The sequence below is a fragment of the Trachinotus anak genome, unplaced genomic scaffold, assembly GCF_046630095.1.
Source record: "Trachinotus anak isolate AG129_WGS33_773 ecotype Australia unplaced genomic scaffold, CSIRO_AGI_Tana_v1 ptg000032l, whole genome shotgun sequence".
In the NCBI taxonomy this organism is placed as follows: Eukaryota; Metazoa; Chordata; class Actinopteri; order Carangiformes; family Carangidae; genus Trachinotus; species Trachinotus anak.
Window position 1 is genome coordinate 3,409,557 of NW_027273883.1, and position 25,518 is coordinate 3,435,074.

General features: G+C 41.1%; 1 protein-coding gene across 12 annotated transcripts in view; it reads left to right on the forward strand.

Moving 5' to 3' along the window:
* sema6cb (semaphorin 6Cb) overlaps positions 1 to 25,518 on the forward strand; it is a 350,862-nt gene that overhangs the window by 280,559 nt on the left and 44,785 nt on the right. For all 12 annotated transcript variants that reach the window (XM_071468733.1, XM_071468731.1, XM_071468730.1 and 9 more), the window contains 11 exons: positions 2,781 to 2,981; positions 7,544 to 7,658; positions 8,431 to 8,488; positions 13,144 to 13,200; positions 13,581 to 13,682; positions 19,661 to 19,751; positions 21,659 to 21,781; positions 22,449 to 22,537; positions 22,689 to 22,906; positions 23,973 to 24,104; positions 24,375 to 24,530. In XM_071468733.1, the coding sequence (XP_071324834.1) occupies positions 2,840 to 2,981; positions 7,544 to 7,658; positions 8,431 to 8,488; positions 13,144 to 13,200; positions 13,581 to 13,682; positions 19,661 to 19,751; positions 21,659 to 21,781; positions 22,449 to 22,537; positions 22,689 to 22,906; positions 23,973 to 24,104; positions 24,375 to 24,530 (1,283 nt within the window). In that variant the 5' untranslated portion in view covers positions 2,781 to 2,839. The remainder of the gene's footprint in view (positions 1 to 2,780; positions 2,982 to 7,543; positions 7,659 to 8,430; positions 8,489 to 13,143; positions 13,201 to 13,580; positions 13,683 to 19,660; positions 19,752 to 21,658; positions 21,782 to 22,448; positions 22,538 to 22,688; positions 22,907 to 23,972; positions 24,105 to 24,374; positions 24,531 to 25,518) is intronic.

Below are 25,518 nucleotides of genomic sequence, written 5' to 3' on the forward strand. Positions count from 1 at the left end.
AGTAATTGTAATTCCATATTTACTGTTCCTAATGAACTACTTATGGAACATAAATGTTCTACTCTATAACCCTGGAACAGGTTATGACCTTAAATGTTCTGTAAAGTGGAGAATTTTATAGTGTTCCAGTATTTGGGAAATAATTTGAAAGTCAGCCTTGAACTTGAAATCTTAAGGTGAAGGATCAGGTCCTGACGCAGCATTTTTTTTTCTCACTGTTAAAGGATTTGGCTGAGAGCTTATTAATTTGTTTTTACATCATTGCTGACCTTTATTCTTCCTTAGTCGCCTCCCTTTTTGACTGGAAAATGGCTGTGGGCCATGTCAGTTCAGACTAACCAGTTCTACAGGAACAGGCAGCCAAAGGAGGTGCGGTTTTTGTTTACAACATTGTGTCTGCGATGGCGTGCACTTCTGTCTGTGTCTGCGTTACTGTGCTGCGCACTGACACAGTTTTCTAAGTATGTGAAATGATATGACTATCAGTTCTTTAATCCTGAATTTGATATGGCCTTGAGGCAAACCCCTCCTCTTTTGACTTGTCATCCGGCAGCTCCACGTAGCTTAAGTAAACTCTGTTACTTTAATCCAGTAAAGCTTGCAAAATGTCTGCAGCAGCAGCTTAGAATAATGATAAAGTCATTAAAAGACTACATGGTCTGTGTCTTTTGGCTTTTAGTGGAGGTATTAGCTTGAGTTTCAGTGCGTACGACTGATTTTGCACATGCTCCTGCAGTCACAGTTGTGGTCTTGTTTTGCGTGCATCATCATCACACTCTGCCGCCTGCCTTCCTTCAGCGAAGTGTCCTGTAGGTCGTCACTGAGTGATCTCTGCCTTCCGTTCTCACTAGGATATAATGTATTATGTATTTGTGTAAAGCTGTTCTGTGGGTAATTTAAGCATTTACAGGACCAAAGTCCTTTCAGCCCTGTTGTCCGCCCTGAATGTTTTTGACATTTTAAAGGATTTTTCTAGTGGATTTGTCTCTTGGAGCGATACCACTACAACATAATCTGTTTGTTCAAACGGTTGTCCTCCTTGGCAGGAAAAAAAAACATCCAGATCATGGCATATGAGGCTAATCCATATTGTCCTGATATATTGCCGAAGGCAGGCCACACAAGCTGTTGTAATTCTCAGAGTAAACACAAGCAGACACCCGCCCACTCCCCTCGATTTATGGCGTCTTCGTGATCATCGCTTGACCTCATTGCTAAATGTAGCTTTCTTCCCTGCATTTAAATGAAGCAGACTATTATCAATATTGATGACAGTTCATGTCTCTCCTGACCTCATTTTCTGCGCCCACTTAAAACCATGTTGCCCAAGTCTCATTGCCAAGCCACATAGAACATAAACTTGGGAGGGCTTGTAAGAACCCCTGTGGAGGACACATTGCCCTTAATAAGTTGGCTGTGAGCACAGGTCATCACAGTTTGAAGTTTGTCTCAACAAATCCCTCTGCCGTCCATCTGTCGCCGTCTCTTCGCTCAGATATCAAACAGATGTGGAAATTAACATTTGTGCACAGTCTCAGCTTTGTGCACAGCGAGCGGAGTCGTTAATTATTCCCACACAGACTCTCATCTCCAACTTCTATCTAAAGCTTTTTTTGGAGAACCGTTCTGTTGGGGGTCAAACAATTTATTGAAAATGGTAATCTGTGACTTAGAATGCAGGTGGGTGAGTGAGTTTGCAATATCTCTCCATGATAGAAGCTGTCATTGCTGTTTTTATTCTGTTCTTTATTTCTGTCAGAGCACTTGTCAGACAGTGTCTGGTACTTGACTTTTCTGTTGACAAAGTTTTTTTACTGGTTGCACCTTATGTCTTTCTTCAGCTACTGCGTGGTTCCTGTAATTATGCAAATCAAACTGTTCTGCCTATGTTTAGTAATACAGAAAAGATGACTCATTTCCTGTTTACCAGCCAGCATCTTCTGAAAGGATGTACTGTGTGTGTATGACTGTGTATTTGGCAGCAGGTGTCTAGAAGGACAAAAGCACCAACTATAAAAGCTATAACATGCGGAATTATGATTTTGTGTTTTCATAACTATAGTTTTTCTTTTATGGCTAGGAAGGAATAAGGAGTTACAGTTTTCAGTCCAGTTGGCAGGATGTATAAAAAACAAAAAAGCAAACAGATTTAGATCAAATTTGATGGAAAGTTCAACTATAGAGCCAAAGTTTTTTTTTTTTTTTTTTTTTGTAACACCTACTAATCAAAAAAGATGTAAATCTCACTTTCTACAATATGGGACCTTTAATTCCTAAACTGAGTCATAAGTGTTGTGTGAGAGGCAGGATCCACCTTAAGCAGTTTATTACATACACACAACCAGCCACACTGACAACTGCAAGTGGTTTAGAAGAAATTTAACACAGAATAACCTTTAAGATTCAGACCAGACACACTCTTTGAATATAGTGTCATGGCGGGTTGAGCGCGGTTCTCTCCTCAGTGTAGGTGGAGGTTTAATCGTGCTAAATCAGCTGTGACAGACATTAGTTGGCGGTAAATGAGGCAGGTGTCCTGGTGATCGGGGCTCAATCACATCACCGCACTGAAAGGACATAATGCTGACAAGCTGCCTTTCAAAGGTTGCAGTGTAATTTTTACCAAGATTAAAACGTGTTTTACAAAAAACAAACAATACAATTTCCAACATCTACTTTGAGTTTTAGATGTACATATTCACTGTGTGCTTGTGAAAGAACAGAGTTGGCTCAGATATGCTAACCACCCTAACCCTCACAATCTTGTATCTTCATTGTAGGTGGGAGGTGAATCTGCTGTGGGCCATGTGTTTCTAGTGAGGACGCATCTTCTGCCAAAATGAGGCCGACGCCCGGCTCGCCTCGACCCATCCTGCCAGCCATTTTGGCGCTCACCTTAGCCGCCTTCTTACCTCTGCTGTCCTCAGGAGCCACGCCGTTCCCCCAAGACCTGGAGCCAATCAGCATTGTGGGCAGAGAATGTAAGTTCAACATATCTTGTGTTGCCACAGTGTGATCTGTGCTGCAGGAGCAGATGTAAGAGTGAAGTAAGGGTCTCTAAGGTGTTACACCTCGTCACTGGGAAAACACAGTTTGAAGAATGAGTGACCTGTCAGTCTGTGAGGCCTTATGGGTACACGTCCTGTAATAGGTCAGTGTAGACATGACACAGACCACAACTGAAAGAGCAACAGTTGATCATTGGGTCATTTTCTTTTCTTGGTCCAGACCAGCTGAACTGAACCACTGGAGTCTTCAGAGATTGATGTATACAACAAAAGAGGAAGTGATAGCAGAATCACAAAACAGAATCATCAGAAACTTGTTAGTTTTTTGTATTATACTTTGCTTGAAGTCATTAATTTGAACAAAAACAATTCTTTAACACGATACGACAACAATCACGATATAATTCCAGTCCACAGCGGTGAATAGCGAAAGAAAGTAAAGAGTAAAACTTGAGAGTTTAGCACCAGCTCGGGAGATCAGGTTTTGACTGAGGAGCATCACGGACATTTGTGACACCGCTTCGTTGGACCACCCTAGGGATGCATCAATGCCACCCAATCACTGGGGAGGTCTACAGAAGAGATCCTGGCTGCTAAGCGTAATGGCCCATAATTGATTTAAGAGGTGGCTGAGACCGTGGCCCACACACTGTAATTGATCTATCTGGAAGAGAGCAACGCAACCATTAGCAGAAATAGCTGCGCTAATAGTGCTATATGTGGAGCTTCGTCCCAGGTGTAATGAGAGCAATTTTTCACCTCTGGTTCCAGCAGGTGACAGCGTGGCACAAGGTCCCTCACAACTGTGTGAGACTTCCTTCATGAATCGCAGCACTTCGTCAGGCTCAGGTCTATGAAATCATACTCCAGTTTTTACTCCTTCTGGGAAGTGACGACTCACTTCAGCATTTTGTCTTTTATGACAGACCAAATCCTGAGTTAGCTTGACCACTGTAAGTTCTTCAAGGCAAGTGAAGGTGTGTTTATATAGACAGAGCTGCAATATAGTTATTTATAAAGTACTTCTTCTTGGCAGGATGCTTTACAAGGATTTCTTTCATTAGAAACGATCAGGTCAATTTGGGACATTAACTTTCTTAGGAGGCGAACAGTTTACGATCTCAGAGGCTTGAATCCAAGAGGCACGAATGACAAATTTAGCATCAGAGATTATGTAATAAAGGTTTTTTAGTCTTTAACTGTATTAGCAGTTTTAATTACTCACCCACTCATGTTTTGTGTCCTTTTCGTATTTTTGTGATGATGTTTTGCGTTTTGTTTTATTGTCAATCTCATCTACTCTATATTAACTGAAATAATAATAACAATGATGATGATTTTGGAAACACGTCATAATATACTGCATATATACACTTTGACTGTACCTTTTACAAACTTTTTATATAAATCACTTCATTGCTTTTACCAGGAGCTCCACTGTTGTCAGCTTTTTGGGTCAAGTTCAGGTGAGAAGATGGATTATGATACAGGAAGTCCAGCTTGAGTAATACACTTGTGAGTTTTACAGCTCGTGGGATGCCAGAGCACTACAGAACAATTTAAAGTACCATGAGACAGAGTTGTACAGCTGTTAAACCTTATCACAGTTGCATTTTTTCCTCTGTCTAGACATCGGCTGTGCAATTAATCAAAATATAATTGAAATGGCAACATGGCCTAGTGCAGCATCCAAAGCACAGGGGCTGCAAAATGTGTCACAACAGACCATAAACAAAGCATCGTGGCGCTACAGAGATTCTCTGGCCTACAAACCACGTTCTCCAGAGGAAAAGGAACATGCAAGTTTGGTACAAGCACCAACAAGTATCCCATCATCATCATTTTTATATATTTTTTCAGTAAAAGTAGAATTATAAATTAATTACTTTTTTTTTTTTTTGATGACTTGACTGTTACAAGTTGAACAGTAGGATTTGGCTGTTGACATCAGAATATGCATCATGCATCATGGCCAACAAGGTTTTTTTGCTGGATGACTTTGTATTTGAATCTTATTGTTAGTATTCAGGCATGATTTTTGTTCATTATTCATTAATCTGCCGTTTATTGTCTTGTTAAACCATATGCAAAAAATAAAATAAAATCATATTGCGATTATTTTGGCAGATATTGCACTTGGCCATGTTGCGATTTCGATTATATTTCAATTAATTCTTTAGCCCTAATCGTTTGGTCTATAAAACTTCAAATAACAGTGAAAAATTAACATCACGGATTCCCAGAGGACAAGATGATGTCATCAGATGACTGACCAGCAGCCCAAAAGCAAAAGATATCCAGTGTACTAGAAAATAAGACAAGGAACAACTGCAAATCCTCACAATTAAGAAGCTGGAACCATCAAATATTTGGGATTTATGCTTAAACAATGACTCTATTATCAAAATAGTTCCTGATTAATTTTCTGGCGATCGACTAAAGGATTAATTGCTGCATCTGGAAAAGCAGTGTGTGGTGGAAAATGTTAGGCCGTGTGAGACAACATTTTCTGCTTCATTCATTGCGGGTGCTCATTGTACCAACCCACTGGTGTCACTGAAATGAATGAGGAGGCTCAGTTTTTGTTGACACTGCGCCAGTGCTGGTCTGAATGCAGCCCGAGGATGGAGGACTGTGGATTAATTCAGTCTTTGGCCAGCAGAGTTTCTGTACGTGTGCCTCCGTGACTCTGGGCATCATCGCCTGCTCCTGGATTTTCGGCGCCCCGGCTGCTCCCAAAACTTTAGAGGGTGTGAAAGTGCTGAAGAGTAATTAGAAATCCTCATTTGCCAGGGGAAGGGTAGTGGGGTGGGCCGCTGAGCCACTGGGAGTCTCTTCACCAGACAGCACAGCAAGGTCCAGTGCTCAGCCAGACATTAGGCGTTTAAATCTTTAAACAGTCGATTTGAGACGAGCGGTTAGGGGAACGTACGGCTCCCTGTAGAGAGACTAATTTCAGATTGTGGTGTATCTCTAGCGGGGATTGCTAATTCAGCAGCAGCCCGGGTCAGATGGGAGGCTGGAGGGCACTTAATACAGTACTTTACAGATGGAGAGAGCACCTTGGCTTTGAGCTGAATCTTTACTTAGTTTAAAAAAAAGGAAACAGCAGGGGAAGTCTCTGTGATGTGGAAGACAGGCTGGTGTCAGTATTGAGCAGGCTAATTTCCTTTCTGCCTCAAGCATCCTTTTTTTTTTCATCCAGTATATGTGAGGTATATCCATCCACTGGCTGCCTGTCATTCTGTTATTTAAAGTACTGGGCACCATCTCCCACTGTTTAAATGAACATCTCCCTCTAGTGAGCAATTCTACTGTTTGAGTACGAGAAGGCAGAATGAAATTAAAATACAGAAGAAAAATGAAAATCAGCCTTAGTGTTGAGTGTAGAGTTGATATTATAGGCCTCTCTCTCTCTCTCTCTCTCTCTCTCTCTCTCTCTCTCTCTCTATAGTTTTCTACTTTAATATGATACTTAAGGTTTAATTTCTCCTTAGCTGAGGGAGTTACTTAATGGTGTTGCACAGAATCTCATGAAAGGTTTCTTTAATTTGGGAAAACAGTTGAGGCATTAGCAGCAGTGAAAGAGATTTTACAGCTGTAAAACTGTACTGTTTTGAAAACCTTAAATACTTAAGTCAACATTTTAAGGAAAGCTTAAGGAGAAGACTTGAGGGCGTTTTGTGCAACCAGCCCCTGATTTCTGTTCGGTCATATGTCTTTAAACTTGCGATAGAAGTTCTAATCGAAGTTGATATTTTTAATTGTATGGTATCATTGGTAAAGGAGGTTTTTCAGGTCAGTTTTTCCAAGTGAACACATTTAAATTGTATTCATGACAACACTAAGTTGAACTTTTCATGACCCCAGAGACAAGCGATTGTTATTTAAATGAGAGCTGACCAGACAGACCCACTTTCCATTGAGATGCTCTTGATTTGTTTTCTTGTCCTCACTTGGCACAGTCCCCAGTCATGTCTGTTAAGAGATGCTTACCAGGAGCCATGTATTTAAATCAGACTGACTTCTTTGACACCACTGCATAATTTGCAACTTTGGATGCTTTTTTTTCCCTCTCTGCTCATCCACCTCCACAAGTGCACATTAGCATACAGTGTACGCTCTGGGTTTTTAGCACAATAGGTCAAATTGTGTCCTTCGCTTTGTGTTTCTTGAACTGCAAAGGTGTAATGTTTCTCTAAGCTGCTGATGTTGTGGACAAATGTTTATTGCCATCCTACTGTCTCTGTACAGATGTGAAGCTAACAAACAGTTGTTTGTAAAAGCGCTGACAACTAAGATTGACTCACATGTTTTAGAGAGCTGACCTGCAGTCTTCTCATATTTGTCTTATTGCTCTGTGAAACTATTTCAGGTTTGAGCTCTGACTTTCTTTTGCCGTTTTTAAAAAAACAGATCTCAGAGGGGCATTATGTACTAGTCTGATTTTCTAACCTTTGTCGAGAAGGCATGAGCTGGTATCTGTTGGTATTAAGAGTATTTTCTTTTTCTCTTCATCTCATCTCCCCACGCAGCGTCCTACCTCTACCCCAGCTTCCAGGGACTGATGTCGGACAATGACACTGTCCGCCTGGGCCTGGACTTCCAGAGGATGCTGAGGATCAACCACATGCTCTACATCGCCGCCCGGTCAGTCATCACCGCTCACCTGCTAGTTTAACACGACAAAGCATCTGATATAGCTTAGCTGAAAATCTGACTGATCTCACCCTTTTCTTTAACATCCCGTTAATGTTTCTAGAAAAATCCTTGCTTTTCTGTTCTGCTCAAACACACCCAAACTTAAACTTTTAGGACTGGGTGTGAGATTTCTTGGGCAGCACCTCCACACCAAACTGCTTTCATGTTTGCATTTCTAACAGCATCTCCCCAAGTTTTTCTAGTGAATCTCTCAGCCTTAAATGCATGTTGCTCCCCCCTCCATCAAGATGTCATAGGTTAATTATCTAAAATGTACGAGGTTGCGCCTCCTCTCCCTATTTTCATTGTGCAGAATAAATTCTGCTTCAGTTTTTGGCTCTGTCTCAAACTGCAGTACTCTCAGTGCCAAGAAGCCCATCCAAAAACGTATGGAGATTCTTAATGTACCTAAGTGGACTTAATATTTTCCACAGCTGCATTCAACAAAGTGCCTGCCTCTCTTCACAGAGTGATTCATATGGATTGTGTCGATAGATGAAAAACTTTTGGAGTTGGAAAACTTGCGTGAGGTTCTGAAATTGAAAAGCCAATGAACTGGCTGTTAATCATCCTCCAAACCCCTGTTGTTGAACAGCATTGATCAGTCTTTTGAGCAAAACAGAAGCTTGTTTTTTGTTTTGGTGAAATGGTTGGATCAGAAAGCATCAAGGCTGACAAAAAACATGGCTCACTAATGGTGTCTTGGCTCCATCTCTTGCAGGGACCATGTGTTTGCCATCAATCTCGCTGTTTCATCTGAGCAGATAATCCCACGGCAGGTAGGAAACTCTGTCCATGATCTTGACTAAAATCCTCTGTGGTTCACTTTGTTGCTGTTCAAACTCACTGTTGGGTCCAACAGTTTCTTGATACATGTACTTGAGTCAATATGCATTTATGTGGCAAACACATTACTTAATGTGTAGCTTGTACATGGCATTTACTTCCTAAACTGAAACACGGTCTGTTGATTTTCATCAGTGCAAAAACTCACATCCAAGATGGATTCTTGTTCTGAGGATCTGACATTTAGGGAGTGTTTGATACCTCTTGATCCTTTGGAGTCAATACCAATAATCTGTGAGCTACCAGCAGAGCCAGCCTCGCTTGACATTTTTCTGCTATTAATTGGATAAAATAGGATTCTGCAGTCATTAAATATACAATAAAAAGATAAAATCTCTCACATAAGATGAACATGCTGGTTTTGCTTGTCAACAGTCATGTCCTGGATGATATGTTACATGCAAATAAAGACCTGTACCTGTTTTAAAGGGGGGTTTACTGCAAAGAAATGCTGTTTAGGCAATTCTGCCTTTGTTTTTCTGAACCACAGTATTTTTAAAGAAAAGAAAAATCTCCTGTAATGTTTGGATTTCATTATTTTCCTTTCCACCCTGTGCCTGCCTTTTCATTCAAGTATTAAGCAATCTCTCCTCAGACGTATATCCAATACAAGTGGAGCGGTGCTCTTGTGGCTTTTCAAGTGCCATGCTCCCTCCTATCTGAATCTCATTTGTCAAACATGATTGCACTTAAATAAAAGCTCTCCGAGGCCTGGACTTTTGTTTGCTTGTATTTAGATTAGTGCCAAACACGTACATTCATTCTGATAAAGCTACCTCTCCGTATCAAGGGGATCTAAACTATTGATTTGGGTGTTGACTGTGGCGCAATGGATTGGGAACTTCTGAGCACTAAGATGTTTGTCCATCTTTTTTCGGTTATGTTATGTGAGAGCTTGGATATTGAAAGTTTGTGTAAGATGCATTTTTTAGCCATTCAACCAAACCTCTGCCGCCTCCAGTGTGACAGCAGGAACTGAGAAGAAAATTATTGAAGACTCGACCCATATTTTGCCATCACATTCTGGCTCTCCTATTCCAGTTATCCATCTGAGCTCGATCGTTAGTGCGTGCCTGACTCATACCACCAGAAAATGGTGCGTTCTCTTCATCACTGATCCATTCCTTCACTTGGGCTCATTTTTAGAGCAGCTCTTCATTTTTCACACGGGCCGCTCATTCACATTCTCCCCCTCACTGATCTCCCCGGGCCTGGGTGGCCATAAGTAATTATTAGTAAACCAAATCGAGCATGGACAAGGCAGGACCTATTACCATAATGCTGACTCCCGCTGAATCCAGTCAGATCTTCGCAAAGTCGCTCCGGAGGTTTTCCACGCAAGGAGCTGGAGGGAAGAGTGCCGCCTATGAAATCAGACATGTCAAGGAGTCTGTCAAACGCTGCTCCAAGAAGGATTGATAAGTTAGTCCCCATCATTCTGACAGAGCTCATTGATTGTAATATTTTAAAATATGACAATAAAAGACACTGAAGATGTGAAGCACCATCTAAAGCCAAGGGCCTCTCCCCTTAAAGGATAAAGCAATGTTTTTCTTTTTTCTCACTTTCAACAAGCCCCATGAAGAGACCAAAAACCAGCAATAAATTGATCCTGCTAACAATTATCACCACTGTTGACATGTTCCCGTAACAGCAGGGACAGCAGGGACTTACTGACTGACTGAGTGATCATATTTCTACCATTGGTCATTGGTTTCAAAATGAATTGGTACAAATAGTTTCTTTCTTTGCTCAGTGTGTCTTATGTTTAGTTCTGCCTCCGTTAGCGATAAGGTTACATGTAATAAATTCTGTTTATTTGTTGTAATGGAGGCAAGGCTCAGTGAACTGGAAGTAAACCTCTGTTTCCCGGGAAACCTGACTGCCTGTAAGAGGTGTAGCCCTGAGCCCAAGGTTCACACCTATACACGGTCCAGCCATGTAGCAGGGTTATACCTAATCTCTATCTATCTAGTCTCTATCCTTCATGTGTACTACCAGAAGTAGTCCTCAGCAAAAGCACTTTTTATTCCAGTTTTAGTAACGTTTGCTAAAACCTATAGTGGCCGTCTTTAAAAATATGTTTCATATACTTAAAAAAAAGACATGTCTGCAGCAGGAACCAGTGTTCTTGGGGCTGCGGACACAGTAGGCAAGTCAGAAAATATTGAGAGAATAACTAATGTGTTGTTGGTTTTGGTCTTTTTAAAAGATATGTTGATAATTAGAGAAAAATAGAATAACGTCAGCCTTACTTTGAAATGCATTTATCACCTGTGCTGCATGTAGTGAAGAAACAATGCTGGTTTAGTTTGAACGAAGTCCTGCTCAATTAGGATGCATGTCTCTTATTCATCAAAATCCTGCCTGCGCTCAGATTGAATCCACAAGTTCTACGTAGTGTCTGACTTGACGGCGGGAATGAAAGCTATCTGATAAAAGGGAACTTGAGAGGCCTTGAGAACAGGAGAACAAGGAGCTTGTGGTACAAATTGTTTTTTTTGTTTTTTTTTCAGGGACTTGTAGTCTGAGATGAGTGACCCTCAGCTACAATAAGGCATCAAAATGTATTCTATCACAGGGTGGGTGAAAAAAAAAAAAAGTCTCTCCAGAATCTGAGGCACCAGACTTCAGGACTCATCTTTGACGCATGATTTTTATTTATTTATTATCTGTTTGTTTAGGTGACAAATTTCAGTTATCTCTTGCAAGAACAAACTCTGATATAAACATGGTTTACAGGTGAAAGGTAATTCATACTGAGAAGGCGCACTACATTATTAAATCAATTACTGTATTCATGCTGTATTCATATTTAAAATATGCCCACATCTTGGTTACATCAAGTGTTGACACAAATAGAGTCAGTGTCTAGACAGTAATTAAATTGAGCGTATGCATGAAAGTTTGTGGATAATTATTTACTGTATATTAATCATGATTATTGTGCTCACAAGGAGCAAATGTGGACCATCTGAAGAAAAGTGCACAGGCTCATTTGTGCTGGTAAACATTCAAAAGTGGCTGAAACTGAGAACTCGCTTGACATTAAAATCGGACAAGTCTTGATGTGCAAGTTCACACTTAACAGGAGCGAGTTGCAACGGTTGAAAGGAACTTGTTCATGTTCATTCATTTTTTGGGGTTTTTTTTTTGTTCTTTTTCAGTAGAACCTCCTCCTACCATCCATCCCAGCCTCAAATTATTGCCTCTTCTGAAATAACATGAATTATTGTTTACTACTGTACACTCACAGACAGAGGTTACTTTTAAAAGATAAGGAAAAACAATGTGAGAGTATGTTTGATTGTATATGCTGTGAGTTTGACTCAGTTGGAGTAACACTGCAGCTGCTGGTTCATGGTCTGAACCTTTCTTTATGATTTCTTGTTTATGATTTCACTCAGATATTTCTAAAGACTGGTTGGATGCTTCAACTTGATATTTCATTTAAATTAATTACTGATGTAGCTGTTAATTCAGACAACGATGAGATTTGTTCTGTTGGAATCTGCAGCAATTTGTTAATAAAAGTCTTTAAAATGCTCATACGAACTGACTTCAGCAGCACCAGTAGCTGTGCTGTTTGTATCGGCAACACTAGACGTACCCTAAATCCCAGTTCTTCTTCTTCTGGTGTTTGTTTGTAGGTTCGCAAAAGACTTCGTGGTTCACTACCACCACCTTCTGGTGTGTGAGCACTGTTCACTCTCACCAGAGTTAACGCAGTCATGTTCACCTTTATTATTTGCAAACAGATTTGTTCAGTTCATCATTCCCCAAAACATGAGTGCGTTCAATAAACAGCGCACAATACTGAAGTCAGAAATATCAGAGTTGCCTCAAGCTCCAACTCCAGGCGAAATCTCAAAGACCAGATACTTTCTATAATCCTCACATGTTTACATGTCACTGAGTGAGACACCAGGCTGTGAGGAGCTGTTCCAAAAAAAGGATCCTGTGAAGGAATTTGAACTGAAATAGGAATGTACACAACTTCCCAGCATTCTCGGTTGTGCCGGGGAGCTCTGAGTGAACTCGGGTCAGTCCATGGTCCAGTTTCTAGTGGATGGGAGCGCGTTAAACCTTCAGCTGGAAGAGCTTGTTAACAAGTTGATGGATCTTTTTCAACCACAGCCCACTGGACAACTCGCACTCAAAAAGGAAGTGTGTGTTGGTGTGTGTGCAGGATGAGGGCAGAGCTTTTGGCCGGTCCCTTAATTGGGGTTAATTGACTCCTCCTCATACAGACAGTGAAGTGACAGAATCATCCTCGCAGCCCTTTTGATTTCCACATGCATGCTTTCACATACGCAGATGTATCTTTCCGAGTGTTTTTTTTTTTTTTTTTTTTTAATCACTGAGGAACCTCAATGTTTAGCTGCCCACTGATGAGCTGCACAGGCCGCCGCAGGCGTCCCTGATTCTCCTCTGTTTGTTTGTTTTTCTCCACAACAGTTTATTGAAGTTAATGAGATTTTCATCACAGTCTCATAACAGCACTTGAACGATTGGGAGCAACCAAAGTTTGGATGGTGAGAAACGCTTTCTCTTTGAGTTGACAGTTGGCTGTGTGTTCATTTTTCAGAAACTGACTTGGAAGACGAAGGATGTGGAGAAGTGCACTGTGAGAGGGAAAAACAGCGTGAGTATTGTCTTCCCATGTTTGTTGCTCTTGGTTTTTGTTTCTCTCTTCTTTCGCTCTCCTCCTTCGCCTCTGCCTTCATTTCCTGCACAGTGAAGTTTTGTACTAAGCGAAGGTGTGCATGTAGTTCATCAGAGTCAGTGCCACAGGAATCAGGGACGACAGACTGCAGGGCTCCTGGCATAACATTTCACTCCCCAGAGCTACAGTGAAACCACAACAATCAGCCTGGGGATTACGATAATGACTGTAAAACAGAGAAAGTTTGTGTGTGTGTGTGTAAATTCTCCACCTGCTGTAAGTCTTGCTTTGAGTGCCAGGAGCCCACAAAGACATGCTCCCTGATGTACAATAACATCAAGCTGTTTTCCTCCTGACAGGACGAATGTTACAACTACATCAAAGTGCTGGTGCCACGTAACGACGAGACGCTTTTCGCCTGCGGCACCAACGCCTTCAACCCCACCTGCCGTAACTATAAGGTGAGATACCGCGCCGCCATGTGCCGCTTCCTGGCCTCAATTACAGATAAGAGATCATATTGCAGCTGTTGCAAGATATGTATGACCGTGTCCTTGTGAGCTGTTTCCGTCGCATCCCATCATTTCAGGCGCCAGTGGAAACAACAAACTGTGAACTGAATTTACATCACGTTCGCACCACGCCAGCTTGACGTGAGGGCGCCATTACCAGGGATCTCATGTCATAAACACACACGTAAACACAGGTCACAGAGGCTCACACACAGCATGTTTTATCCATCAGCTTTACACACACAGGGCGGTGGACAGTGGGCAGAGGCGCAGCTTGTGAACAGACAAGGCAGGCAACTGCTTGGGGCCCCAGCCTGTTAGGGGGCCCCCTGAGGGCTGACAAACTTGACTCCACAGCAGTGTCTCAAAATGCAACCTCCTCCCCCTTAAGCACACCAATGGACAATTTGCAATGACATCTCAGAGGCAGTGTTGCCAACTGTATCAGCAAGTCCTGCACATACATACAAGATATTTTTTTATTTATTTATTATGTTTTAATCTAAAGATAAATAAAGTGAACTGAGTGTTCCTGTCTATATAATTACCTTTTTTTCAAGCAGCAAGCAGAGTTTTTCACATTCTTTATATTTATATTTTGAAATTCTACTTTTTAAAATCATTTTTCTTGGTGTCAGACTATTTATTACATAACTGTGATGAAAGCTGATTGGAGGAGGCCCCTGCCCATTTCTTGCCAAGGGCCCAAGTTGACTCTCACAAACAGTTGGGCCTGAGTGAAACTGAAATTTGAGGTCAATACTAAACAAAAATCACATATAATTGCTAATATTTGTGTGTGTGTGTGTGTGTGTGTACAAAAACACTTTATAGTTTTTTAGTTTTAACGTATATAGTTTAACTGAAGTGAAACAGTTAAACTATATAAGTTAAATTAAGACATCCAACACTTACTGTGCTGCAATTTCCTTTTGTCCCTCTCCCAATACTTTCAATACAGCACAGCCCAAACAGTAGATAACATAATGTTAACATTGCTCAGAAAAGGACATCTACTGTCAAATAACACCCACAGACACTGCTACAAAAGACGGGTCAAAGCAGGTTGAATGCAGCATTTGTCAGCTGTGAAAGAAGTCTGGCGGCCTGCTCTTCAGTTTGTGTTGTCAGTGATTCTGCAACAAACAGCCGGGAGCTGCAGGCACACATGGGAGGATAACTGGAAGATGATTATGTACATGAAAAGGGACAGCACATATGCCAAATGTAAACACACACATACAGACTCTGTTTTAACCGTAGCAGATACCAGCAGCAGATCTGAGCTGAGGACATGCTGTTCACTGTGGACGCTGCCATATGCGTTCTACGTGGTTAGGTGACTTCAAACGCTTCATTCTGGTGGAATAATATGTTGGCTCAACAAGATAAAAAGCAATGTGTTGACAGAAAACAAGATATAGTGATGATAGTAATAATACAGCAGATTCTTTCACACCTCCGAAGACACAAAGCTGAGGGAGGAGAGGAAGAAAGTGAGGAGACGAGACAAATCCACACCACGATTATCCCTCCACTGTACTGATAAATAACAGCACAGAGAGTCAAAGCATTATGCTTCAGAAAAGGCACAGATACCATTTGTCTAAGGGCAGTCCAAAGGTAAAGCTCCCTCAGTTTGAAGTGTGGAGAACAGAACCTGCAGCAGGCCATTAGAGGACGAGGGAGTACAGCACAGACTGTAAATCTAACAGTGCGGGGGAGTCTGAAATCCAGAGGGGAGCTGAAGAACTCAAGACTCTACATTTCAATGAGTGTTTTATTTTTCCAGTGCTGATCTGTGAACTAACCCAGTGGTCCGTATCACGGGGTCAGGGAGGGCCAGAACCCGGGGTTTTTCTGTGGTTTCCAGTTTAGTGCCCAGCAGAATTAGGTTTACACAGTGAGAGAAAGTATTAACAAACGCATGTTGTTCCCACTGGACAGCAAAAACCTGATAAAAAGAACCACAGCACAGATGGGATGTTTTGAGTCTGACACGAGTTTAGTCCTTGACATTAAAATAGATGTGCAAACTTTCTTTCTAAAGAAAAGTTCACCATGTAATATCACTGCTACTACAAGAATAATCATAATCAACGTACAATTATTTATAAGGCATGTTTCATACAAATTAGGGCAATTAAATGTAAATAGGATAGCGACAGAAAAAAACAAAATTCTCAAAGACCAAACAAAATGAATGAAATGAAATGAAAACATATTCAGAAACAAGAATAAATACATAACTTTAAATTCTGTCTGTAGGAAAATACACAGTAAAAAATCCTTGGTAAAAGTAAGTTGGAAAATATGTTTTACAATTTTTTTGCACAATATGAGAAGAGCTTAAGTCAATAACCCAACATTTTTTCAGCACCGTAAGTGTTTGACTGATTAAATGCAGGACATGACCCTCAACTCTAGGGATGTTCATGTGTTGCACCAACTTTCACACAGTGGATGCTTCAGTCCTCAATGGGCTATTTCCAACTTGTAACCTCACATTATAATGTCAGATAATGACGCGCACGTTACCACTGTAGGGAAGAAGTTGGTTAGCAAGACATGTTTACGTCAGAGGACAAAGATGCTGATTAAACTGCTCATCTCATGGTTTTCGGTTTTGCAGAGACGATAACAGAGGCACGATCATCCAGACTCTTTAAATGCAGAGACTTTCTCTTACTAGAACCTTGTTTATCTTCCTTTTAGTGAACGGTCACTTCAACCAAAAGTCAGTATTAGATCATGTTGACTTATTGCACAGTCTAGTCTGAACTGAATACAGCATCACTGTAGGCTGATAGTATCTAAATACACTCCAGGGTCACGTCTTGGGTGTCACACAGGACCTGCACAGTGTCGATGCTCAGCTGCAGCACCTCCACAGATAATACACACGACTGAGGTCGATCTCAAATGTTTAAAGAACTGCATACCGACCTACATCTAGACGTCATCGTCTCTCCGCCACAGACTCCCTTCGGTGAAGAGCGGCTGATTTACAGTTAAACCAAAACACATCGACACATTCTTTCTGTCTGCAAACCCCCCCAGCTGTGAACCAACCCCCACCCCTGTCCCTCCACCCGTCGTCTTTTTCCCTCATTTGGAAAAAAAAAAAGTACAAGAGATGACTATCCAGACAGCTGGGGAGAGAGGGAGGAAGAGTAAATCATATCAAGGAAACAGTCTCTGGGACTCGGTGAAAAATCCGTGGAGGACAAGGGGGGATTGAGTGAAAGGCGTCTGTGTGTGTGTTTGAGTGTGTGATGGTCAGTAGACATGAATGGATGCCCAGCCATGAACACACAGCTTCACTGACCAGACTGCTGAGACAGCTGGTCTGAAAACAACAGAGAGGCTGTCTTCAACATGCGTCTGCGATACAAGAAAACCTTGAAGCGTCAAATCCATCTGTCTTCATCTGCCCACAGGGGTAACAATCCCACAGTCACTGCACAGCTCTGTTGAGTCCTCAGTTTTCTCTGACTTCTTTGTTTGTGATTAACAAACTCTTTCTCTTCAAATCAGCAGATGAGACGTCTGGTCAATACTGTTGATTTCTAAACAGATTTAATTTTCATTTGAAGAGCACAGATCTTCTGATTACTGATTAGACTCTTAACCATGTTTACTTCTGTTTTTATGCTTCTGTTTTTTTTTCCCTCATTTGCCTCTTAAATTAACGTGTTGCGTCTTTTAATAGCTTTCCGGGTTCAAGGTCACATTGCTGTTCATTTTGGAGAAATCCTTGTTTAATAAATAAGTTCTCTAGTTAATTGCAGAATACAATTAGCCCCTCGTGAACCCTGTCAGTACTGAAAACATATTTGGATGCATTCATCAAGGGAAAGTGCCATCCATAAAATATTAAGACTCACTTCTATGATAAAAAACAAGACTAGGTTAAAGCCTAACATGTATCTGGACCAGATGGTCAAATCCTGATTTTAAAACTGCGACGTCATTTGACAAAATCACCAAACAAATCAACTAAAGACAGAGACTGTACTGTGATTTCAGTGAAAGTGAAACTTTGATGTGTAGAATTGATCTTAGCTTTTTATTTTAGTATGAAACCTTGTTATGAGTCACTCCCACTCGCCGTGTTAAAGTTACCATATTACAAATTTAACACTTCCTGTAATTCTTTCAGATTAAAAGCACTTTAGCTTTTGCGTGGACGGACACATTTTATTTCTTATCAGGGCTTTTATTGCTGTACTACAGTAAGTGTACTCTCTGCTCTGTGTCGGTCATTAGTTATTTCTCTGCCTTCTTTAGTTATAAAGATACATGTAATGAAAGGAGTTTATTTGCCATGATGGCAGTGAGGCTCTGTGAACTAGAAGTGCTCCTCCGCTTCCCTTCAGTTCGCGAGCAGCCGGGAAACCACAGCAGCTAAGTAGAGTGTAGTTGGCAGAGTTGGCAACACTACAGATGTAAACGTCTCCCTATCTAAACCTGTTTGCCCCAGAAACTCCAGCTCAGTGACAAAGCACTCACCTGACCAGTGGTGGAAATATGATCAGTCAGTCAGTCAGTCAGTCAGTCAGTCAGTTCGTCAGGGACATCCCAGATTATAGGTCTGGCCCCACTGTTGCAGTCCCGCTAAAAATGAACATTTAGGATGAAAATCAGAGAGTGAACTCTGCCGTCACCTGTGTGTCTGCTTCCTGTTAAAAAGCCAAACTGGAAAACACATTAAAACACTTAGCCTTTGCCACTTTCTCATTTTAATCCATGTTTTTGTGAAAAAGCACTTTTCCACCAGATCTAACCGAAGCTCACGTTCGATGAGGCAGATACAATAAAAGAGGCACTTAATGCAATTCATTACAACAGCAATACAAAGTAGGGACTCAGTCTAAACAATAAGTGAACACTTCACAGAGGTGATATTTAGGGCAGAGCTGTTGTGTTGGATTGCATCATGTTCAGGGTGTAAATACATACGTCTTGCAGAATTTGAGATGTTTTTTTCGTACAGATCCCTCGGGGCATTTATGCATAGTTTACCTGGCAAAGCTCTGTTGTAAAGTTTTGGATCACTTCTTTTCTCCTCCCCTGGATGATTGTATTTTCACATGTGCACAGAGCAGCCGTTAACCCACCGCACACTCATCTGAGGTGGAAGTGAAAGCAAATGTCGTCTACACCTCATCTATACTGACCTTTTCAAAAACACTCCCGCGACAGACAGTATTTCAAACGCGATGCATCCATTAATAATCTATTGAATAAAATACAGTGCATGTAACATGCTATTACACTGCTCGAGTCAGAGGAGGCGACACAGCATCACATAAACCAAGTCATGTGTTAATGGGCTGTGAACGTTGTGTGTGTATGTCAGTCACCTTGTTGCAACAGAGGGAGGCGAATCTGCACTGCATGCAATCAGCCTCCACTTCACACACAGACACACACACACACACACACACATGGCTGGGTTTTACTTATTGTCATATCTGAGGTTTACGACCTTGTTAACAGCAGGTTTGGAAAATAGCAGCTAAATTTCTGCTTGTGAGAGATAAACTGTCCTCTCTGCTCATGACAGCAGGACCTCAGACTTCACACACATCCTTTATGGACCTGGCCCACATACAACACATTGAATAAAACTAATCTTTATGATGCATGTGTCGCTTTTCATTATCTCAGATTGATTTTTTACACATCCTTTGCATTCAGACGCAAAACTCTCGCTACATTAAAGACATTCTGTGTTTGAGGCTCATTGATTCTGCAGTTGGTGCAGCGGGGACCTTGCGGGTTTACAAGTGTAAACAGTGAAGCTGTTTTCATGTTTACAATTGCCACTGTCTTTTATGTCCCATTTTTTATTGGCTTAGCTCTACAGTTGTGTATACGGCCTTATAAAGTGCTTCTTTGCTGCTGCGTCCTCTCTGACCTAGATGTCGACACTGGAACAGGAAGGAGAGGAGGTGGTGGGACAAGCTCGCTGTCCCTTTGAGTCGCGCCAGTCCAACGTCGGCCTGTTCGCAGGTGAGTAAAGTTGACTGCCCTGTGAGTGGAATGTCACAGTTCAGCTCCCATAGCTGCTGATCTGGCTCACGCTAAATATAAAATAATAATAAACTTTTCATACACAAGATGCAGCTCAAAATGTTTTTTTAAATGAAATAAAACTAAATAAAGAAATAAAATTAATAATTAAAACATCAAAATAATTGCAAGAGTGAATACAATGAAAAAAGAAAAAACCCAAAGAGCTAATTAAAGACCAAATTTAACACTTACGTTTTCAGTTGTGATTTAAAAAAATTCCACTGAGCCCGTCCCTCCAATATTTCTTCATTGGAGGGACGGGCTCAGTGGAATTTTGGATGAAGGCCACTTCCCCAGTTTTATTTTGGGTGAGAAAAACTCTCCAAACGCTTCGTACTCTTTTGAATATTAAATTGGTGTTTAGTGAATTATTAGGTCATCAGTGGTAAAACATGATAAATTAGATGAGGCTAATCTGCCTGTAGAGCCTCTCCAGATGATGCGTCAGTTCAAAGCTGCAGTCTTGTGTGATTTAATGGATTTTAATGTTGAGTGGAGAGATATAAAAGAAAATATGAAAATAGAGCTTCCCAAACATAGCTGCTGAATCAAGTGCGGATCATATGTGTTTATGAATGAAGGATCTTTTGAAGTCCTCTTAAGACGACCTCACTCTACCAGTGTTTTAATATTTTTTTATGAAATGTATTTTTACGTTTTAGCCTCTGAGATCATAGTAGATAATTTCCTTTACCCTAATGGTCATCACCATTTTAAAAAATCAATAAAAGTAGTTTACATCTCTAAATTCCGAGGCAAAGCCAATGATTTACAATAAAAGTCAAAAGTTAAAGCTCTCAGAAAACCCTCAGGTTTTAGGAGGTTGTTCTCAAGCTATGCTGAGGTTTAAGAATGTTTTTTAGGGGGCGCTTTAGGTCTTAATGGGTTAATCTCCAATCATGTTTACATCAATCAATCAATCCGCTCACTCTTTTTCACTGAACATCAGTTCTTCATCAGTTTTTGTCATTTCAATTATTTCTAAAATACTCAAGCAGCATAAATGCACATTGATTTGAAAGGACATCACCTCATAATGATAATGTAGCTTTGACAAATGTTAATGTGGACCCGATGTCCACTGTGATGGATTACATCACTCAGGCAAGTTTCTAGAGTCTGTATATTGATTTTCTTATTGCACAGAAACGAATGGAAACTAATGGAAACCTGGAGTGGTAGAAAAAAACAGCAGCATGGTTTACAGCTGTTTGTTTACATGGTTAGCTGTGACATTACCTACACATAAAGTTCAATATTTGTACTGAATTAAACATATACAAGTGGTGCAATTTGTTTTATTTCCATTATTGAATACAAAGACGGCTGATAAAAGAGCAATTCCAGATGTAATAATAGACTAAACCACATGTTAACGACCACTACATGACTGCAAATCTCTCTGGTAAACAGCATGAGCTAAAAGCCAGAGATGTAAATGCAGTTCATTGTCTGAGCACCGATAAACACAGGGTGTAATCTGCATTTGCCCTTTTGATGGATTCTGATTCACAGTTAGATTTTCTTTACTAATCATAGCGATGAAGGAAGCTGATACTTTGTGGACACATCAGGGTCAAGTTCAGGGGAAGAGTGAAGGCAGAGCCGAACTTGAGCTCAATCCTGCCAAGTTTCCACTGACATTTATGCAAAGTTCACACAGGGTGTTATTAAAAGTGACACGTTCTCCTACATCTGTTCTCCTCTGCCTCTTTTTAAAGGGCAATAAAAGTCACCTGTGACCAAAATAGACACTTAAGAGAAGTGGGTTATTCATGGCAACTGTGATCCCTGACGATGTATCTCAATTACTTTTTCCCCCCCCTCTTTGTCGTCTGTCTCAGGTGGTGATTTCTATTCAGCCACTATGACTGACTTCTTGGCAAGTGATGCAGTCATTTACAGGAGTCTGGGAGAAAGTAGCCCCGTCCTACGCACAGTCAAGTACGACTCCAAATGGCTGCGAGGTGAGCGTCCGTGCAGTATTGAACACATTAACGTACAGGTGTGGCAGTGTGCGGTTGGTAGAAATTAAAATCTTTCTGTGATAAGTCAACATCCTAAAGGTCCCGTATTATATAAAATGAGATGTCCATGTCTTTTTGATCATAAAGCAGGTTTAGGTTCTATAAAAAATAAGGTGTGCAAAAATAAGAGGCTACAGCTTCCTTTCTGTCTGAACCAACAGAAGCTGTTTAAATATATAAATTAGATCTTTTGACTTTTATTCATTTTAACTTTATTTTTTACAAATGTTAAAATCAAAATAGTTTCATTAAGGTTAAGAGAGGAGCCAGATTTGTATTGAGATTCTATAAAACTCCAACTTTATAAACGACCGTTGTGACTGGAGGTGAGTGTTTTTTATCAGCACCACTTCTGCTGTGTCAATACAGTAAATGTTACGGCTGTGACGGTGGGAATGATTTTTCTGTTTTCATTTGTCCATCCTAATATTCAGATTTGCTGCTTTATAACACTCTCTCCTTGCATTTCTCCAGGACACATTTTCCAAATTGAGCATCTGTGTTTACCAGCTCCGCTCCCAGCCCGCTCTCAACGCGCTGTCATGATGGAAATAAGGCATCACTGCCAGCGATTTTCTCACACATCTCTTCTTCTCCTCTCCCACAGAGCCCCATTTCCTCCACGCTATTGAGTATGGGAACTACGTGTACTTCTTCTTCAGTGAGATTGCAGTGGAGTACACAACTCTTGGCAAGGTGAGAGACTCGTTTCAGGCCGCATCACCTGCAATGCAAACCACATTCCAGCAATATTTTTAGCCATTGCTCAATATTCCTGTCTGTGTGTGTTGTGGTAAACAACATGATTTATAAATCAGAGTTGATTTTTCCCTGTCTGTCCTCTCAGGTGGTTTTCTCCAGAGTGGCTCGCGTTTGTAAGAACGACAACGGCGGATCCCCGAGAGTGCTGGAACGTTACTGGACGTCGTTCCTCAAAGCGAGGCTGAACTGCTCCGTCCCCGGTGACTCCTTCTTCTACTTCGACGTCCTGCAGTCACTGACCAACGTGCTGCAGATCAACCACCGGCCAGCGGTGCTGGGCGTCTTCACCACACAGGCGAACAGGTCAGCGAGGCCGGACAGGGATCAGCGGTGTTCTTGTCTGTTTTCTGTTTGTTTGTGTCTTTTGTTTTCGAGCTAAAGCTGCAGTTGGGTCAGGAGATGTATGACTAGAAAAATACTTAGTGACAGCTCAGTGGACGGTGTCACAACCTCTCGGTAAAAAGTAGCTTTTCGTAATGCTGCACCTGTTTCATCTGTTACCATGACAACCCCCAGCTCCAAGCTGACTCATGACTAGACTACAGAGTAACTTCAGATTAAATCAACTTTTCTGAATCAGTAAATTGTAGGTGCAGCTGAATAAGTCCATCAACACAAAAAATAAATAAATAATGATACACTGGTTTCAGCTTCTCAAATGTTGTTTTTTCTTGGTAAATTTAATACCTCTGTCAGTTGTCTTGTCTATGAGAAATCAGCTTTTTCTGACATTTAATGGACCAAATAATTATTCACTTAATTGAGAAAACAATCAATGGATTAATCCATTATGAAAATAATCAATAGTTGCAGCCCTAGAAAAATCTATAGCACATGCCAGTAGCAGTTTGTACTTCTGCATATTTTAATACTGCTTGTAAGCTACTGGTTTACAGTGTTGATCAGTGTTACAGCATCTGGGGCAAATTGACATGCATGGTGTGTTAGGTCTGCATTAACATGGGTGAAATGCTCCAGTGTGGACTGTCATGGCTAAAATCAGGTGTGAAGTTGCTTTTTAAGACAGAAAAAAGTTCATACACAAATAATCAAAGCCCTGTTCCATGGTTCCATCTTTACACTAATCTGTACAAGGTCCTTGTTACACAATAACACTCAAATAGCTTCTTTACAGTGATAACAATTAACGTAGTCTATACTTTTAAATATTAATATTGAAGTTAGCTCTAGAAAAAAAAAACATTTGAAACAAGTGAAAGTAAAGTTAAATACAGGTAAAACAATTAACAAAGCAACAGATTAATAAAGTCTTAAAATGAATAAAGTAAACAGTAAGAAGTTTGTGTTGGGCTTTGACAAGTCGCTGAACTCTTTGTAATCTCATCTTCATTTCTTACCCCGTCATCAGCATCACGGGCTCAGCGGTCTGTGCTTTCTACATGGACGACATCGAGAAGGCCTTCAGTGGCAAATTTAAGGAGCAGAGGAACAGTGAGTCGGCGTGGACACCGGTTCCAGAGGAGCAGGTCCCGAAACCAAGGCAAGAGACACATCTTTAAAAAGCAAACTGTCACTTTCCAAGAACATGTTTTTCTGCCTCTGACAATGGAGTATTTGGAGCTGCTGTTGTTATTGTTCTGCACAGACATCTCTGAACAAGAAAAACAACCAGTCCTACCAGACACCTGTTTTTTTTTGTTGTTGTAGTTTTTTTCCACCTCCTGCTTGTCCCCAAAAAAAACAAACAGCTGCCAGTGCTCGTGAAGCCGGGTTCAGCCCTGATGTGTTTTCTGTCTCTGCTGTTGTTCAGGCCGGGCTGCTGCGCCGGGGAGGGCTCAGCGTCCACCTACAAGTCATCCACCACCTTCCCCGACGACACCCTGACTTTCATCAAGTCGTACCCGCTCATGGACGAGTCCGTGCCCTCGGTCAACGACAGGCCCTACTTCACCCGCACCACCAGCAGGTATGGGATTTGTGCAGGTGAATAAATGACAGGATGCTGCACTGAGAAGGAACCACATTTTACCACCAGTATTTTAGTTCAGAAGTTTTAAACCAAGGTGAATTGAGTTTCTTTGGATTTTGGTCTTTTGGGAAGAAAAAACAAGCAGTGATGAAGCTATTAAGATCTTGGTCTTATGATGGTGAGTTTTGACTATTTTCCAACAGTTTTTAGACTCGACAGACAACTGATTAATCACAGAATAATTAACAGATTAGTTGATAAATTAGAAAACAGTGAAAATACCTAAGGTGAGGTCTTCAGGTGGCTTGTTTTGCCTGACCAGTTGTTTAGAACCCGAAGACAATTAGTTTATTTTAATGGAACAATTCTCACTTTGGAGAAGTTAGAAGTTAGTATCAGAGAACGTTTGGTATTTCTGCCATAAAATAATTATATAATTAAATAGTGTCAGATTAACAATTAATTGAAAACTGCAGCATTTTGCAGCTTTCGACGCCTCATTGTGAGTTTTAATTGGAAGCTGTTTGGCTTCAGCAGCATTCAACCTTACACATCATAAATTATAAAAATACATGCAGAGCTTTGAGCCTAGAACACAGAGAAAACCAGCGTCTTTCCTTTAACCCGTAAGTGTGCAGGTATTATTTATTATAGCAACATAATGTACCAGCAGTGTTTCAACACTCGGGGCTGTGATTGGTATCGATGAGTGAGCTCAGGTGGAACAAACAACCTTGTCCCTCATTACCAGATTACCAGATCAGATTTATTCAGCGGTCAATCCCAGCCCACACCAAAGACGACCTGTGTGGGGAGGGGAGGGGCAGCTTCCTCCTCCAGCACTGACCTGACCTGCAGACGCTCCTCTGCAGGTCACATTGAAGCGAGGCAGGCACTGGTGTGTGTGTTTGTGTGTTTGTGTGTGTGTGTGTGTGTGTGTGTGTTGTAGCATTTGAGAATCCACTGATATCAGATGATCATGGGG